Source organism: Plasmopara halstedii, assembly GCF_900000015.1.
Source record: "Plasmopara halstedii genome assembly, contig: Scaffold_816, whole genome shotgun sequence".
Classification (NCBI taxonomy): Eukaryota; Oomycota; class Peronosporomycetes; order Peronosporales; family Peronosporaceae; genus Plasmopara; species Plasmopara halstedii.
Window position 1 is genome coordinate 1,153,964 of NW_020187732.1, and position 19,718 is coordinate 1,173,681.

Genomic DNA, 19,718 nt, shown 5'->3' on the forward strand with positions numbered 1-19,718 from the left:
ATGTATTTAGATTGTATTATACATATTTAGGAAAAATTATGCATTAAAAATTAGCAAATTAGGGCAGATAAAAAAATTAAAAGTCAGTTTTTTAAAATTTTAAACGGAGAAGTTTATCAGCCTTAGGTTAAGGTTGTAATTACTGTTGGAGTAAGTCCGCTAAACTCGTACTTGTTCTAAGTATAGAACGATAGGTCGGTGACCTAACTTATTCTTCCTTTAAGAGCAAAGCTATGGCAGCCCCGCTGCATAAGTACACAGCATTCTATCGCAAGAGCATTCGGCAACTACTACTTCTTTCGTGCGGCCCACACGTGATCTTGTTTTGGTGTGTATCCTGCTATAAAGATGACGTATCCGGCCGAGTCGTTTTTTGTCAGTTCGCGGTCGACAATAAACCTGGCGCGAGTCTTTACCACAGATTCCTCATTTTCGGGGCTCATTTATTTTTTATAATTACCGATATTTCGGATCTTATGAAAATTCTCAAATACATTATAGTGCAAACATTTCTTTACGATTGTACCTAAATGTGTAAGGGATAATTACACAAGATTATAATACTTACCCGAATACATTCACCTTTCAGCTGTTGCTGAACTTGAATGCGGCTACCAAATGGGTGTGCACCGCGACTTCGTGTATTTAACCCCCCGGGGGACGGCCTCGTGTTAAATTAACTTAATTTGAATTTCATGTAAACTCGAATTAGCAGAGCTAACGAGACACCTAGTTACTATAGCGGCTGTGATCCTACAAATCTAAGCGCAGACTCTCGAGTAACAGCCTCATCTACGCAAAGTGTACGATGTCTCCGTTGCGGAGACATAATAGAATTTCTAGATGCCAGTAAGAATTGCCTTAAACATGTCTTATGAATTGAGCGAACAGCACCGTCGTCACCAGAAAAAGCGGAGTCACCCGGAGAAAACCAAAGGGATCGTGTAGCATCCTACGACAGAATTTATATGCAAGCAATAGATACTTACTTCATTACAGCTTCCCCGCAAGAGCAAATAGTGGTGCTGACCATAACAATTCTACAATCAAGGGGTGAGATGAGTTGGCCGGCACGCTAAGTGACATTTATGTTTTCCGATTTATGGATAATGTGTATATTCTTACATTTTTCAAACATTTCGTGTAAATATTTCACAATCCCCTCAAACATGGCTTTCGCAAACAGGGCAAGCCGATATGCCAAGAGGCGTCCCCACCTTACCGCCGATCCTTTTTTTCTTGATCCTCACATCGAAATCATATCTTAAACCTCGGCCATGCCTCGTCGACTATTAATTGCTTGGGCGCTGGTTGGTTGGACCCTGCTTTTCCAACCGGGAAGTTGTACATCACCAAGCTACACTACCTTTGCAAACTCCCGTCCAACGGATACAAATGTGGAGCTTGTCTCATGTAAGACACGTAAATCTGTAATCACAGCTTTAATGTACATTTTATCATAGCTTACAACTGCACTGCAGTTCTACCGACCGTAGTTTACGAAAATCTGGATGGAGATAACACGGCAACGCTTGTGACCCCGAGCTCAGGTGTCCTCGTGGCACATGTGAACTACCGAACGGTATATTGACCAAAACTGCTTATCGAGGTGTGGCTACTGAGACATTGATAAAGCTGGATATTTGTGTTGTATATTGCAGGATTCGCGATACTTTACAGAAAATGTTCTGGAGTCAAGGCTTAATTACCCGAGTTCGTGATGTCATTCGTCACAATATACGGTCAGACTAATTTTTTTACTCGTGTACCTATCGTAGTTTCTATGAGCCCGTACGCAAAGATCTCGTATGCATCGAAATCTATGCCAACAACTGTGTATAGAGCTGGACAAGGAGCCAGCTTTCAAAGGGATTTCGATGCTGCCGCTGCACCTGCGGAGACTGATGGATTTTGCGAGCGCGAGCTATCCGCTCTTGGGCCATTTTTAAATTCCCAAACCGACATATGTGGCAGATTAAAGCAGGTGGATACGAATGTGGGATTTCTGTTGCAGGTCGAGTTTGTGGAGCCTAGTCCCACCATTACAAGCTGGTCCTGGTATTTGGGGTTACCTTTTCGAATTGGTAATGGTGCTGTGGTTATACTTGATGGGGTAGTGATACAAGATTTGATGGGAAAAACAGGATATTGGAAAAGCGTACTGTCGAGGGCAACACTTGTCGAAATGAAAATTACGCCTGGGTTTCATGTGCTAAAAATTTATGGATTTTCTGTAAAGTTTGAAGTGTCAGCAGTGTACTTCAGCCGAGAGGGATCCACACCAGCTATTGCTTCTGTGTATGCCATTGTTGGAGAGTTAACGAAATGGTGTCCATTTGTTGCTTCTGACCCTACAATAACAACTTTACTTTCTGCTGAACAAGAGAAAGTAGCGAGTAACATCGAAAGAGGTTCATCTGTTTTGCAGTTTCAGAACGCCCCCGTTGACGGAAGATTTGCACTGAGATTTGGGTCCGTTTGGACAACTGATTCCAAAAAAATTAAGCTTAATACCTCGTCTTCTGTTTCATTTTCGTTTCTACCTACCACCACTTGGATTAATGCTAGGGCAACTCAGACGTTTTTTCTTACATCAGTTACCTCACAATGGAACGTGGTACCTGGATTATCTTTCTCTCTTCCTTCCTCATCAGGCGGAATTTTGCTTAGTTCGTTTACTGGACGATTTTCCGGGGACAAAAGTGCATTGAAAACATTTCGTCTTGTTCTTGGATATGGGTCAAACTTGTCGTCTCCGGTCGCAGCTTTTCGCTTAGATGATACCATTGTTGATGCATTTGGAGTGTCACTTGACTTCTCCTACTTCACCAGCATCCCGACACGAAGCGCATTGAACTTATCTCTCAGTTATCAATACCAAGGAACAAAACCAGGAAGGATCATTGGTGGTAAAATAACTGCTGTATTTTTTCCCGGAGCTTCGTTAATTACCGACAATATAAGTGACATGGTCGTGTCTTCGACAGCTACAATCTTTTCAAAACCGGTAACGATTTTATCCTCAAGTACTCTCGTGATCAGTATTGCTGGTATTATTTGCCGCAATTCGGCCGCTGAGAAATTTCGTGCGCGCATACTGAGAAATGCGGATCCTCTACCTGATGGAGACTTTGTTTCGGTCATTGGGACTGTGGCGAATGGAACATGTGAGACTTTGATGATGCACTCTGTTGTTGACGCTGTTGCTGGTTTGCACACAATCGCGCTCGATGCGAAGACATCGTCAGCTGCAGGATTTCGGCTGAAAGAATCAAAAGTTCAAATTGCTATCATTGAGAGAGGCGCCTTGATCACACAGGATTTATGCCAAACTCGCTGTGGTAGACACGGTCTTTGTCGTTTAGGTGTGTACAATATTGTGACAAGCACATGCAACCTCTATATGCGCCGCAATATGTCTGCTATGTCAGTAGATGCAACACGATTGACTTACGTGCGAGACAAAGCATTAATAACTTCCCAGAACGCATGGACAGTTCTACGCAATACTCAGTGGAATCTTAGCCGCAATGTATCGCTGCAGGCACCGTGTAGAGGAGATACTTGTAATGAACTTGTCTGCGCCGAAGCGTACTCGTTAAAAGATCGATGTCGGTGTAAATGTCATTCTAGCAGCGATTGCGTTGGGTTTCTGATTATAGACAGAGTGTGCTTTGGAATCACAGCAGCCGAATTTCGTCAAAATTTACTGTCTGGCAATTACAATATCGTAGGTCGAAGCACAGTTCATCTTAATTTGCCTCAAACTTGTTACGCAATCAAGGCTGACGCACCAAATGCACTAAGTGGGCGCTATACTATAGCAACGACTGCAGGAGTCTATGATGTCTTTTGTAATATGACGGCAGATACCGGTGAAGGCTATACAGTCATTCCCTGTGACTTGGGTACTAGCGACATCGAATGCCGAGGCAGTACAGGCCCGAAAGACGATGATAGCTGTAAGGCAATGGGCCTTCGACAAGTCGTACCGCGCTCATCAGGTCATTTCGTATCGATGCACCGAAAATTCGGGTCGCTCTTTTTTGCCACTGTACCCGGTGTAACGAATGCCTACGTAGGTGACCTTATGACTCTACCAGGCAACGAAGATACTGTCTTAAATTGGACGGCAATTGACGGCGGGAGATGGTGGCTGCGTGACAACGAAAGTGTTTCTGATCTCATGTCCCCCACTAATGCACCAGGTGAAAGGAGATGGTTAGGAATGCATTGGGCTATAAATGGTCAAAATATTCTGAATGGTCTAGGCTTGAGCTTCGATCCGCGTGGCTTAAAAACAACACGATACCTGTGCTCAACAAACGATTTAAGCCCCTCCGTATCGTGGAGTTTTGTTCTTCAAGACTCGTTCATCGGAAATGGCGACGATAACTTGTGGATAACATCATGGGGCAGTACAGATAATTGGTACCAGCTATGCCAAGGCATTGTTTTTCTTGGTGGGCGGTCATTCGGGCGAGCCGGTTCTTTTGTTAGTCGCAAATTTGCTCAGATCAGTTCACCTACAAACGTGCGCATCATGTTTACGTACTATTTTGTATTTGATCCTTCAAATTGGACAACACTTCTACTTAAACATTCCGAGGCTAAGACTATACGTGTTTATCTTGGCCCCCAGCTAATTCGGCAAATACAAATCGACACGTCGGCTACGTATGCTTGCTACGGACAAAGCGCAACAGTACCCCAGCAAACATATTTTTTTAGGGGGAGAGAAAATTTTGTGCTTAGAGGCTTATTTGGAAATATATCTCCCCTTCGATTTGACGTAGATTTTGGATCAATAAGTATTATTGCATTTGGTATCGATGACGTCTCAGTTGAGGAAGAGTCGGTTTTTCGAACACAATTAGGATTATCGATGGGTAATCCAGCAGTGTCATGCATGCATTTAAAAAACGAGCGACTATTGATCGGAGATTCCAATCCAGATGGCCAGTATTTCGTTCAGCTTCATCCAGATTTGGACCCAGTACTCATTCCTTGCTCAAATGGCTGGATAGTCGCGCAGCGCCGATTAAACGGTAAAACAAGTTTTAATCACAATTGGAACGAATATCGAGATGGATTTGGCCTTGGCTCCTCTAGTGAGTGGTGGATCGGAAACAGTCTTCTCTCGGCTGTCACAGATAGAGCCACCGAAGCAATGATTGTGATAACGAAAAACTACCAATCTTTTTCTGCGTTTTATAGCGATTTTCGGGTCGCTAATGAAAGCGAAAAATACCTTCTCACTGTGCAAGGGTACAACTCTCAGGCTAGTAATGCCGCCGATGGTTTAACTTCGCTTTCTAATTCCTATTTCAGCACTCCTGACCAGGATAATGACTTGTCTGCAAGCGAAAACTGTGCCAAAAGAAGTAGAAGCGGGTTTTGGTACGCAGACTGCCTCGGCAGCTCTACATATTCTGATCTCAATGCCCCGTTCGAAATGCTCCCAATTTGCACTTCTTACTCTGCATGGGCACGAAGCTGGTGCCAAAAGCGCGGAGGTATTGTCTGGGACTCTGTAGATGGGTATGATTTCTCGATGATTTTACTTCGACCGGATAGGTGCAGTCGGGGATACGTCTTCTCCGAGACAGAAGAGTGCATTCTGTGTCCTGCGGGTACATATTCTGAGCGATATACACAGGTTTGCAGTGCCTGTCCGGCTGGTTCATATGGTCCTTCAGCTGGAGCGACCGCTTGTCTTAAATGCCATACGGGATTTAAATGCCCAAGTAGCTCGATAGTACCAGTGAAATGTCTAGCAGGCACATTCGCTGATGCTGGATCAAGCGAATGCTTCAATGTGCCAGAGGGATACGCTGGCCCATTCGATCAAATGTCTCGAAGTGATCTTTTACCATGCACAAACGGGACTTATTCTAAACCAGGACAACCAAGCTGCAGTCCTGTACCGGCTGGCTTTTATTGTCTGCAACGCGGCGTTGCTTGTGGTTATACAACCTTGAGTCCATGCCCATCCAGAAGTGTGTACTGTCCAGAAGGAAACAATGGCCAAATTATCGTCCCACCTGGTTACTATTCCGTCGGCTCAATGGACAATGAGCAACAGTCTGCAATATTACCATGCCCCAGGGGCTACTACTGTCGGAAAGGTGTTGCGTATCAATGTCCACCAACACGATTCGGTGATCAAGTTGGTCTTACAAGCCCTCTTTGTTCGGACCGATGTGCTACTGGGTGTGCGTGTAAAGCTGGCAGCGTCAGCAGATGCCCCGATGCTCCGAGGTATCAAGATCAAGTCATGTTGTCTCCGGCTTCAATTTCGTACACACTTGCACCAATATCCAAGCAGCCCAGTGAAAGTATTGACTCTTTCTTTCAAGGCATTTCTTTTGCGATAAGCAATGAAGCTGCAGTTGTCGTCGACGTTTTCGACTTTAAAGACATTAATCGTACATTTTTTGGGACGGGCTGGCTGTCTGGATTTGCTCACAACATAACAATATCGTATTTCGAGCAATCTCAGGCCAATATGATATACGAGTTTCAATTGCCAATCGCTGGCTTCGATTGGGGTGCTGTAGTAATGCTTGATGGAAGTATATTAGTTTCACGATCTAGAAATGGCACGCTCGCCTTTTCGTACAAGTCGTCATGGGGTCAACATTTCTTAACAATAGTTGCAGCCGAATCCCAATTTGTCGCAAAAAGGTCGATTTTATTTCGAAAGTCACTAAATGTGAGCTTTAGCAGTTTGCGGTGTGATCTTTTGGATGGACAAGCGATAATATTGCAAATTGACATCAATATGTGCTCTGCTAAGTCTGTGGTCTGTGAAAGTGTGGCAAAAATTAATGGAGATGTGGCGAAAACTCTTGCCCAAGCTCCAAATTTTGTCGATATTTTAGTATATACTGGAATGGGTTCTTTAAGCTCAATAATAACTAGTGATGTTTCTACAACTGCCACTTACATGTCAGTACTGTCTGGAGTGGATGCTGGTGACATTATAATTATTGTTGGTAGAAAGACTGAGATGTTACCATTGTCGTTGCGTAGATGGATAAGCACTTATGGTGTATCCCAAGCAGCAATTGAGTCTGCGTCCCCAGGCTTTGTGTTGGTGGCGGTCAGTGATAAAACAAAAGCTGCCACATTTGAAGTTGTGACATCGGAAACGACGTATTCGTCACAGTTGGTGCTGCCTCTTTATCAGGCCATATCACACTATAACTTTACCAGTGTTCCACCTGGCTACTATTCTGTTCCTGAGAATGTGTCCGATGGTCGGCAAAATGAGCTGCGAGTATGTCCACACGGATACAGCTGTTTAAACGGCGTCCGCACGCTTTCTTTTACATTTCCTTATTCGGTTTGTGTCGACAATGTGCACACACTCAATATCAATGAGAACGACATTAAATACGTTTCTGACGTGAGCTTTAGAGCCAATATCAATCATAGTGGTATATCTTATCAACTGAGTGCCCCAGTTGACAATATATTTTCATTAGACGAGGAAAATCGCGTGAAGCTTGAAAAAGCATTAAACTTCGAAGCAAAAAATAACTACGATTTGACGTTGTTGCTTCAAGAAGCTCAATCAACAGTGCCATTTGCAGCTTGCCGAATTCATGTGAATGTTATTGATGTTAACGAAGCCCCTTGCATCACCGGTCATGAAACCGCTCGTTATATAAAAGAAAATGTTTTGCCACCTTTCTCGCTTTTGCCTGCCCTTGTTGTGAATGATCCTGACTTTTCTGATTCTTACACACTCACAATTGCTAGTGGAGGAAATGGCAACTTTGTGATTAATCGAGATGGCTTTATCGTTGCAACTAAGCTATTAAATTTTGAATCGACATCCGAATTTGTATTGGGCATTATTGCCAGAGACGTGGGGGGCTCAGAAAGCCACGCCAACGTTACTATCGTAGTTCAAGACGTTCCAGAACCACCACTTTGTACTTTTTTTGCTTTTAGCACGGCAGAAAACACAGCTGTTCGAGCAGCCATTGGTAATATGCGTGATCATTCTTCAGACCCTGATGTGGGCGACACTATAACGTATCAAATGGTTTATCAAAGTGTACCAGACTATCTAACTATTGACTCGACGAATGGCACGATATCCTTACAAAAAGCTTTAGACTTTGAAATTCAGGATACAATTCAATTTGCAGCTCAACTTACAGATAAGACAGGTCTTCAGACTACATGTGACTATATCATTGCTGTCACGGATTCCAATGATGCCCCAGTAATGTCAAGTGCAGTTTTTCGCGTAATTGAAAACTGTGCAGGAAGAGATTGTTTTGTTGGTGATCTTATTGATTATGCATTTGACGAGGACAAAGGCGCAAAACTCACTTTCGGCTTGATATCGGGCAGTGATTTATTTTACCTTTATGGATCTCAGCTATGGGTCGTCGGTAGTTTAAATTATGAAAATGCTTCTGTTCTTTACATAACTGTCTCTGTTAGTGATGAAAAAAGTGGTCATGACGAGGCAAACGTGGCAGTTCAGATCATCGACCAAAATGAAGCCCCAATTGGCTCAGTCTTTTCGATGCGGCTCCAAGAAAATATTCCTGTCGGCACTATTGTCTGCACATTTGAGGCTAATGATCCAGAAGGTGACCATCTATCGTTTATGATCGTGCACGCCAGCACCGGATTCGAAGATTTATTTGAAATAGCAGGTGATAACCTAATGACGAAAGCCGTTATTAATTACGAAAGTATGTCTGCTCATTTATTCCATGCAAACATAAGCATATGCGATCCTTTTCAATTATGTACTGAAATCGGACCCAATTTGATCGAAGTCATAGATGGTCCAGACGCGCCAACCTTTTTGAAAGCAGATACAGCTTCTGTTCTAGAATCAGCACCGATCGGATTCGCTGTTGATGCTTATTTTACGTTTTTGGATGAAGATGCAAACCAAAGTGCACGGCTCCAGTATGCTATCTATTCTGGTGATCCACAGAATCAATTCTCGATATCTAGCTCAACTAGACAGCTGACAGTGATTTCCACGCTCAATGCTGAAATTGTAAGTAAATACACATTAGTTGTGCAAGCAACAGACGCAGATGGGCTAGTTGGTCTCTCAGCTCCAATACCAATAGCCGTGGAAATGGTACCATCACCACCATTTTTCGTTGGTATCTCCATTTCAAAAGCCAATTACAACGTTGACATCAGCCAGTTAAGCGATGGATCGTACACTGTAGTCTCTTTACCTATAGCAGACCGAGATCCGGGGCAAACTGGTGGGATATGTTCAATTTTAACACAATATGACAAATTCTCAATTGAAACTACCCGTGATGGAACGGCTTGCCTATTATCGGTCGTTCAACATGTTTACATTCCTGAAGTCAGTGGTGATGAGCGTATCAATGTCGTGGTGCGAGTAACAGACACGAAAAATACTTCATCTTTTAGTGAGGTTGCGATAAGCATATCATCTCGCAACAAAAATCGCCCACCTAAATGCTCCGGCGCAGAAACTCATCTTTTGGAAAATTCACCATATGCTACTGTTGTTGGCGCAATAATTGGAAGTGACCCAGACGTCATTGACAAAATTTCTTTTTTCATTGACTCAGGTGATGACAGGGATACCTTTCACATGGATGTTTTCAGTGGCATTGTTACTGTAGGCACCACTTTACCCGATTTCGAGATTAATAGCCGATTTACGTTAAAAATACGGGTTCAGGACGATGCTGCAGCCAGTCTCGCTGGGTACTGTACCTTCGTCATTAATATCATGAATGAATTGGAGTCTCCGATATGTTCTATTGTAGTGGTTCATTCAATTCCCGAAAATGATGCGCCAAATGCTCGTGTTGGAGATGCTCTCTGGAAAAGTTGCATTGATCCTGACACACTTCTGGGCACTTCCAATGCTTTTCTTTTTGAGATCGTTGATGACACCTCAGCTTTTCAAGTCGACATAAATTCGGGTCAAGTGAGGACTACCAAAATTCTTGATTATGAGCAGCAAACACTCCACAAAATATCACTTATAGTGCGTAATGTGTTTCGACCTGCTAAAAGCACACTTCTGGGCCTAACCGTAGAGGTGTCTGACGAAAATGACCCTCCTCAATTTTCATTTCTGCCTGCCTTTCCAAGCTCTACACTTGGCTGTGTTGAAGTCCCGGAAACGTCTACGATCGGTTCATCAGTTGGTACCATTGTTGTTTATGACGAAGATGCTGGCGATGTATGCACAGTCATATCTATGCATTCCCTATTTTATCTGGAGTCTGTTAATTTGACAACGTACAACGTCCTTCTAAGTAGGCCTGTCGATTACGAAACCCGTTCATTGTATTCGCTTCAAATACTCGCAACAGATTCTGCAAAGGTATCCACGGCGTTTAATGTCGACGTTCGAGTTTTAGACGTCAACGAGGCTCCTTACTTTGCAGATGACCAGCACTTCTTTATTGAGGAAAATAGTGACAAGAACACAATTTTGACATCAAGATTTCATCCACGAGGTCCGTGCGATATCATTGAAGAAGCCACCAAAATTGAAGAAAAAGTTGCTTATTCATATGGAAATTGCTTACAGCACTGTTCACTCAGAAACAGTTGTGAAGCAGGCGTCTACAAACATTCCTCCGCGCAATGCTTCCTTTACAGAGCGAAACCGAGATTGTGTGTGCCATGCAAAGATTGCGAAGGATTTGATAGTATTGCCGAACGGTCAGCTAATACCGCACTTCAAATTACGAGTTATACTGTTAACGTGCGTCAAGACAAGCTTATGCATGTTCCTGACGCCGACTTTACGCTGGAATGTTGGGTTGCAATCGATTCAAACGAGGGGACGCTTCTGACTTGGAATGACAATAGCAATACTTTAAGGGGTATAGAGCTGAATTATCTTGAAGGAAACTTACGAGTCACTGTACATGGTGTTGCGATAAATGTAAAAGCAGCGTTGATGCCTATGTCATGGTATCATATAGCTGTTTCTTTCGATAGTATTGATGGTGAAATAGTAGTGTACTTAAATGGCGCAGTCGTTCTCCAGCAGATAATTTTTATTCATACAAGAGGTATCTGGAGCTCGTCAGCTGCGCTAACGGTTGGCAACTGCGCTTATAAAACAAGTTGCCCACTTAGGCCTTTTACCTTTTCAATTGACGAAGTAAGCAATTTTATTAAATCGGCCTACTTTTGTATGTTAATCTGAATTTGCCATTTGCAGCTGCGGGTATGGAAAACCGTGAGAGGACCTTATGCCATACGATCAAACATGGCACGCTCACTTAATCCAGATCAGCCTTCTTTACTTGCTTTTTTCAGGTACTTTTGATCGAATGTGTCAGTTATTTTAGATGCTGACAGCTGGTTGCCTAATCCTATGTAGGTTTAACGGCGATCTAATTGATTCAACATTAAGTAGATCTAGTCTGTCTACTCCGGACGGTAACGACGCACAATTCGGCAGAGCTCCGAGTATCAGTGAGTCGATTGAGCTTATGGCTAAGAAATGGCGCTTAGTCGTTTTATCGGGCAATGAGGCTCTTTCATTTGGAATCGCAGAACTTGATTGGTTTTCGGAAGGCAGAAAAGTTAACATGTTGACAGACCTTTCGAGCTTTAATTCATCAAGCGACTCAAGTATACAAAATGCCATTGACGGAGATCCAAGCACTGTATCCTACATTGGTGCAGATATAGCGGGTGGCACTGGTTTATGGATTGAGTTCGTTTTCCAGACTAAAGTTGGTGCTTCTAAAGTCGTCCTCGATACGGATAGCAATCTTACTCACTGCGTGTCCGTTGTGGCAATTCAATGCTGGGATGATGAAGAATACGATTGGAAAGTATCGTCGTATTTTCGAAACATTGATAGGCCATCCTCGCGCTTTGCTTCGTACGGTAAGTTTTATTCAATTGTTAGTATTGAGCAAATGTTATGTTAACTGTTACTTATTAGCCCCGACGCAGTACGTCCGAGCAGATGACGACGACTTTGACATGTCTTATCTGATGTACACTTTAAAAAGCGCTGAATATGCTTCAATATTCGAAGTGGATAGCGTGACGGGTCACATCAAAACCAACGACTTCACACTTGATTACGAAAGCCAGAAGTTCTATGAGCTTCATATAGGTGTCGAAGATAGTGGTAACCTACTTGCGTTGACAGTAGTTATGATATGGATCGTGGACGTAAATGAAGCTCCTGTGCTGGTGCCAGACACCATTTTTCAAGTATCAGAGACCGCGACGTCCGGTACATTGCTTGGACGAATCAATTTGTATGATCCTGATAATGACGAGTTAGCTGTATCGATAGTCGAAGGCAACTATCGTGATGCGTTCTCCATTGTGATGAATTCGGTCATGGTAGCAAACGCCACATTAAATTACGAAACGTACCCGACGTACTTGCTGAAGCTGAATATCAAAGAACTACGCAGTGAGACCCCGCTCTCCACGTACGAACACCTTACTGTTCACGTACGTGACATCAATGAGGCTCCTACTACCAACAATCAGACCAAGATTGTTTTTGAAAATAGTAAGGCTGGGTCTTTGGTTGGTAGTCCTCTTCTCGCTTTTGATCCTGATTTCGCTCAAAACTTGTCCTTCGCTATCATTGGTGGGAATGACGATAGTTTCTTCGCAGTGGACTCGTTCACAGGTCAACTTCGGGTAGGTCAAGGCCCTTTACAAAAGTTTAGTGGGTGCTTCTCGCAGCTTCGCAATGGATTGTTAGAGTCAATCAGTTTATATGGGAGTATGCATCCTTTTTTCGACTGCTACAACCGGTGTGCGCCGTTTCAATTTATGGCTATCGGCTTTCGCTACGAGTGCTGGTGTGCCAACGTGGAACCTGGTCTGACAGGAAATCGCTTTGCACAGGCCGCTTGTGATTTCGTATGTAATGATGCGTCAGGAAAAAGTTGTGGTGGGACGGGTTTGTACGCCGTTTACCAGCTGGGTGCCCAATTAGATTTTGAAAAGACCAACAGCTATCAATTAGTGCTCCAAGTATCCGATGATGGACTTCCTGTACTTTCTTCTGTGTTCAGCGTCACGGTTGATGTAATTGACGTCAATGAGACCCCCAAAATAATCACCTCGGACGTCTTTGTTTATGAAGGTTCGACTGGAAACGTGAATTTGTCAAAAGCTCTATTCTTGACAGATGAAGACACTAAAGATGTCTTAAAAATATCACTCGTCTGGTGTGATGAGCCTCTATGCCCTTTCAGCTATGATTGCGATAACAACCAATTGATTGTTAACCGTGCACTTGATTATGAGCAAAACGATGCCGTTATGCTAACCTTTCGAGTGCATGATGACGCAGCACTTTTTTCTGACGCCAACTTGACTGTTTTTGTTCGCGATGTCAACGAACATCCTATCATTCTTGATGCTGCTTTAGCGCTGCGAGAAAACGTGCCAACTGGTACCCTCGTTGGGCTACCGATTGCGGCGTATGACCCGGATTTAGGAAGCAGCGTCGAATTTGCGATTGTTTCTCAAAGTCTGGATGGCTGCTTGCAAATTGGAACTCTGTCAGGACAATTATTAGTTGCAACGATGTCTTGCTTTGATTATGAATCTTTTCTCTTCGACAATTTAAAACCTCCTGGTTTTAGCGTGATACCTCTACAAGATGCAGACCAAATAAATTTGGTTGGGGTTAATTTTAATGGTGAGCTGAAAAACCAAGCTTTAGTAGGGTTGCTTTACACAATTAGTGCAGAAGGACATTCTGTGCTTGGATCAATACTACAAGAGCTCGTACTCGTCCGTGTCGATTTGTCAGGGAATACATATTATGCTGTTAATGCTACCGTCTCAACCCTGGTTAATAATGAAACCATTACTGGAGAACTGTTTTTTGAGCTTCCACGATTACGTATCGGTCATGTTCTTGATGTGAAGATGAAGAACACAGAGTGGAAGCGAATATTTGACGTAGCAAAGCTCAAGAAATCTTTTCACGTGACAGTTGCAGTCCATGACTCGTCAGCAGAAGCACTATCTGCAACGAGAATGTTTAGCATTGATTTGTTAAATCAGAAAGAACCCCCCATTTTACTATCTAATGCCATTGCTATAGTAGCTGAAAACGTTCCAATGGGCTCTTCGATAGAACCACAGGTTCAGACTCTATTTGATGATGTTGATGGATTAGCTAGCTTACATTTTTCACTGTTAGCCCAAAGTATTCCTGGCTCATTCTATTTTGATTATTCCACCGGCCATTTGCATGTAGGAGGCCGAGGAATAAATTTTGAGGAGAGATCGGAACATGTTCTTAACGTCACAATTTCGGATGAAGGTTTTGTCACAAGCTATAGTATTACAGTGTCAGTGCAGGATACGAATGACCCGCCACGTGTCACATGCCCACACCTCCATGTTAGTGAAAGTGCACCTGCTAATACACAGCTTTCAGAGGCTGTGATTGCCATTGACGAAGATGTGCACGATATAGATTTCACTTATCGTGTTCAGAACGAAACAGAAATGTTTTCGATTAGCAGTGATGGAAAACTGATTTTGAAACAGCCTGTGGACTATGAATCACTACAATTCTATTATGTTGCGGTAAAAGCTACTGACCGCGGTGGGTTAAGTGGTGAGTGTGTCACCTTAGTAGAGATTGTCGATGTGAACGAGCCTCCAGCTGGTCCATTATTTTACAATGGCTCGATATACCAAAGTGCACCTCTGGATCACCGCGTCTTAAAATTGGGATTACACGACCCGGAAGGAAAATCACTCAGGCTCACCGTTGTAAATTCAACGGTTGGTCAGGACAATTTTGATATATCAGACGATCAAATTCTTTACGTGAAAAATACTGCGAGACTTTTGGAGGCTGCCCAAGTCATGCTATCAATTGATGTGAGCGATGGATATAATAGTGTGCAAGTTATCTGCTTAGTGTCATTTTTGGCTAGCCCCCCGCCAATTATATGTTTGGAAAAAGTTCAAAGCTTTTCGGTATCTGAAAATGCTGTGGATACCACTGTTGGTCAGGTTTTTGTCCTGCCGTCGTCGTACTTGCTGGTCAGATATGTACTTCAGGACTCGTCGGTACCATTTATTCTAAATAGCAACACTGGTGAGGTCAAAATTAATAACCTTCTGTCTCTTGACTACGAGCGCCAAACCAGCTATTCTCTGATTGCTGCTATCTACTATTCTGCATCGGACTATATTGTCTGTCCATTTGTAGTACGGGTACTTGATGTCAATGAACCTCCTTCTTGCTTTATGCAGTCGGCGTATATTCGCGAGAATCAGGCTGGATACGATCAGTGGATACTACAGAGAGAAGTTGTAGACCCTGAAGGTGGTTTTTTGACATACTTTTTGAGCCCAAACAGTATCTTTTATTCAAACGAAAGTGGCGCTCTGTTTGCTAGCGATCTATCACTAATTAACTATGAAGCTCAACCGTATCATGCAATATTCATGTCCGTAAGTGACAGGGTCAACACTGTGCTATGCCCCATCAGCATTTACGTTGTTGATGCGAATGACTGTCCCTCCATCATGAGTGCAACGCGATATATATTTGAAAATAGTGTGATCGGTGCGACGGTTAATTCTGCTATCGTAGTTCGTGATGAAGACTATAATTTTCAAGATCATGGACGAATTACGTTCTCAGTCGACTCTGATATCTTTGCGATTGGAACTTCAACAGGGGTACTAGAGGTAGCCAACTCATCCAAACTAAATTACGAAGTACTCAACCAAGTTGATTTAATTGTTTACGCGATGGATGATGCAGTGGAGCCTTGCACATCAAATGCTACTGTTACAGTGATAATTATCAACGTAAATGAGCCACCCACAATTGTGGCTTGCCAATTTGGCTCGGTCCTTGAGTATACAAGAGCACTATCACAAGACCCATCGGTTGCGGTCCTGAATGTAACAGCGTACGACTCGGACAAAGACGATAAGCTTTTGTTTTCCCTAATCTCGAATTCTGCAAGTCATCTCTTTCGTATAGATGTTGGAACTGGACAAATTTATGTAACAGATACGATGGCGTTTGACTTTGAGACGCAAAGCGCGTATTATCTTGACGTGAAAGTGACAGATGTGGGCGAACTTATCGACACTCAGCAAGTAGAAATACGTGTTATCGACACAAATGAAGCTCCTACTTTCGAACTATATAGCGGGTCTGTTTCTGAAAATAGCCCCGAGAATACTGCAATTTTAAGTCCTTCGGACACGATTGCTATTGATCCAGAAAATGACAATGTCATGTACCATATTGATGCAGCCACAACTTTACCTTTTGGATTTAAAGACAATCAACTCGTAGTTTCTCGTGCTCAGCTAGATTACGAAACAAGATCTCAATATACCATCATAATACATGCTTGTGATTCAAGAAATGCATGCTCTGATGCTAGCTTTATTATCAGGGTTGAAGATGTGAACGAGCCGCCTATTATCTTTCCAACACAAGCCAGTATTAATGAGAATGCTATCGAAAATGCGCTGGTGGGCTCCCCAGTGCTAGCATCAGATCCTGATATCGGACAGCATCTCCTCTTTACAATTGCAAACGGAAACTCGCATGACCTTTTCGGAATTCAGCCCTGTAACGGACAAATATATGTTAAGCGCTCAAACTCAATTGATTTTGAACGATCGTCAGCCTACCAAATTGTCATTGTTGTAAGCGACAGTGGCTTACCGTCAATGAATTCATCAGCTACAATAACAATCAAAATTTTGGACACGAATGAAGCACCAGTGGTTACAGCCGACTATGTCATTAAGGTTGAAACTAAAAATGTGAGCGCTGAGTCCACCAATATTCGAACCGGATCAAATATTGCAGCGATCATTCGATCTGCTGACCAATCAACTGGGTTTTGTAGCAGTATTATTGAAAGCCTGACAAGAATCTCTAATCAAGCGGTTTGTTTCGGTGGGCTTCCAGGAGAATTCGGTGCAATAATTGAGTTTAAATTTCTCTTACGCATAAAGTCCGTTGTAACTTTCCGAATTTTGGCTGGGGTTGCAATAAACGCCATATTCTTAATCGACAACCTTCCTCACCCATCCCAATCTCGTTTCCGTCCTGGCTTTGATATGCAATATTGCGATGAGTTTTTGGCTGGAGAACTACATCGCGGAATTCACAGTGTAGTGATTTACATTTATTCATCATCAGATAATCCCATTTCAGTCGAGCTAAAGATAAACTTAGACAGCTGGATGCCAGTTTCTGTTCACAGTTTTGATGGCTTGGTCGAAGAAGTGGTTGAGCGATCAATTTATGAAAATAGCGCACCTGGTACGGCGATAGAGAATGCTGTTCAAGCGATCGACGAAGACGTCGACTCAAAACTCTATTATGCTATTATTGAGCAAGAATCACCGGGTTTTTTTATCATTGACAATGAAACGGGCCAACTATTTTATAACTTCAACTTAAGTCAGACATTGGATTTCGAGACCAAAGCCACATACCGATTGCTACTTCAGGTCACTGACCTTGAATTAACAACTATAGAATGGATACTCATAAATGTAGTGGATGTAAACGAGCCTCCCGTTCTGTCAAGTCCTCAAGTGTTTTCTGTGACAGAAAATTCAGAGGCTTATGTTTCAATCGGCACTCCTCTATCTCCGATGGATCCTGAAAGAGTTATTGGAAATTTCACTTTTCTCATCATCTCAACAAATGAGCTAACTCGTGTTCCGTTTGAACTCTCTCCATATGGGCAGTTCTTTGTTGCAGCTAATGGTGATTTTGACTTCGAAACACGGGCTCAGTACCATCTGCAAGTAATAATTACTGATTCTGACAGTCTGTCAGTAACCGTTAAGGTAATTATTAATGTCATAGACGTCAATGAACCTCCAACAGCATCCGTCACAGTATCTCCACTAATGGAGAATTCGCCGCAAGGAACGATTGTTGCCCTCGTACAAGCAGCCGATCCTGAAAATGATACACTTTTCTTTACTTACGCCTCTACTTTTGCTGATGATATTAACAGTACTGCTTTTCGAATTGTCCATATATCATCGTCTAGCGCTCAAATTGAAGTGAGAAATGCTCAAGTCAATTTCGAGCAACAACGAAGCTTTGTGATGTCTGTTAATGTGATGGATACAAGTGAAAATAGTCTTTCGGTTTCCCTGACCTTTTTGGTGGCTGTAATCGATGTGAACGAGCCGCCGCAAATTGTCACTGAATCTCCATTTTACATGAGCATTCCAGAAAATAGTCCAAATGGCTCATTTATTGGTACTTCTTTAAACAAATATTTCTTAGACCAAGACATCGGTGACAGCATTGCGTTGAAGTTATTGTCTTCATTTCCTGTGCACGAAGCTTTAACCGTTGCCCAAACGGGTCAAATATCAGTTCAAGACTCTAGCCTTTTAGATTATGAATCGCAAAGAGTCATTCAGCTCTCATGCCAGGCATCCGATAATGGCGGAAACAAGATTGGATTCTTGGTTTATGTCGAAATCACCAATGTGAACGAAACCCCATATTTTACTGAGACGGTGATTCAGATCAACATTCCTGATTCATCAGCTCTCGGTACCGAAGTATTTCATGCAAGCGCGCTGGATCCTGATAATAATGGTGTTGATTTGCGATACAAAATGGTCAGCGACACTTCCACACAAATTTTTTTTTTGAGTGATATGGGCGTGCTCACAACCACGCGGAAACTTGAGGCAATGGAAAAGTTCAATATTTCTGTAGATGCCATTGATACGTTTGGTAGTGGACTGCATTCACAAACAAACCAGCTTTTGATGATATCGGTAAGCGGTATCAACTCGCCCCCAGTTCTCGACGATTTTGTGTTTCACGTTCCAGAGAATGTTGAAATTGGGACCCGATTTGGGCAGGTTTGGGGTTTTGACTCATACCCCGGAAGCGTTTTGTCCTTTTCTACTGTACCTAAAACAGATAGAATTGGTTTTCGCCATGTCAGCAGAAATACTTCAGACGTTTACATTTGGGCACCAGCATTAAACTTTGAGGCTGAGCCGCTAATCACTTTCATTCTTTGCGCAACGGATGATGGAGCAAGAAATGATTACATCGCAGTGATGAAGAGCTGTGCAAATCTCACTTTATATGTCGATGACGTAAATGAGCCCCCTAAGTTTGATCCTTTGGCTCAGACAGCACGAGTAGTTACTGAGATTGCGCAACTGGACGAAGGCATTGATGGTAACCTTCACTTTATGGCTTCTGGGGGCAAGTTTTTCGGCAATATTTCTCATGACCTTCTCATTGATGGGCACTATGACTTTGTGTTTGGAGATTTAGACTTCAGCGCGGCCATGAGTGTGCGCACCACGTCAAATGGAGGAAACATATTGCATCTTCGTGGGTTCACAGATAATGATCATTTCGATGTTTCAATCGACACCAGTGGAAGAGTTAAAGTTACCAGCAGCTCCTTTACTGCACTAGGGAGTCATGATTTGACGGACGGTAATTGGCATTATGTAGCTATCGTTTCAACTGTTAGTGACCATTATCTCAGAATTTACGTTGACGGCCGTCTTGATACTACCAGTAATGCATTTTTGAAGGCACCAGTTATCGCACAGCATGCATACTTGTCGTCGCCTACTGCAATGTTCATGGGGTGGATTTCACGATTCCATTATTTTTCTGGTGCAATATCTTACGCTCAAGTTCAAGAGCTCATGTCCTACTCAGG

The 19,718-nt window shown here is 42.9% G+C and overlaps 1 protein-coding gene across 1 annotated transcript in view; it reads left to right on the forward strand.

The window, feature by feature from the left end:
* Positions 1–1,277: 1,277 nt before the first annotated feature.
* PHALS_14186 (protocadherin fat-like protein) overlaps positions 1,278–19,718 on the forward strand; it is a gene marked incomplete at both ends in the record, with an annotated part of 42,173 nt that continues 23,732 nt past the window's right edge. Inside the window, 7 exons of the mRNA XM_024729944.1 lie at positions 1,278–1,413; positions 1,482–1,582; positions 1,662–1,713; positions 1,779–11,155; positions 11,216–11,313; positions 11,378–11,892; positions 11,951–19,717. Of these exons, the coding sequence (XP_024580271.1) occupies positions 1,278–1,413; positions 1,482–1,582; positions 1,662–1,713; positions 1,779–11,155; positions 11,216–11,313; positions 11,378–11,892; positions 11,951–19,717 (18,046 nt within the window). The remainder of the gene's footprint in view (positions 1,414–1,481; positions 1,583–1,661; positions 1,714–1,778; positions 11,156–11,215; positions 11,314–11,377; positions 11,893–11,950; position 19,718) is intronic.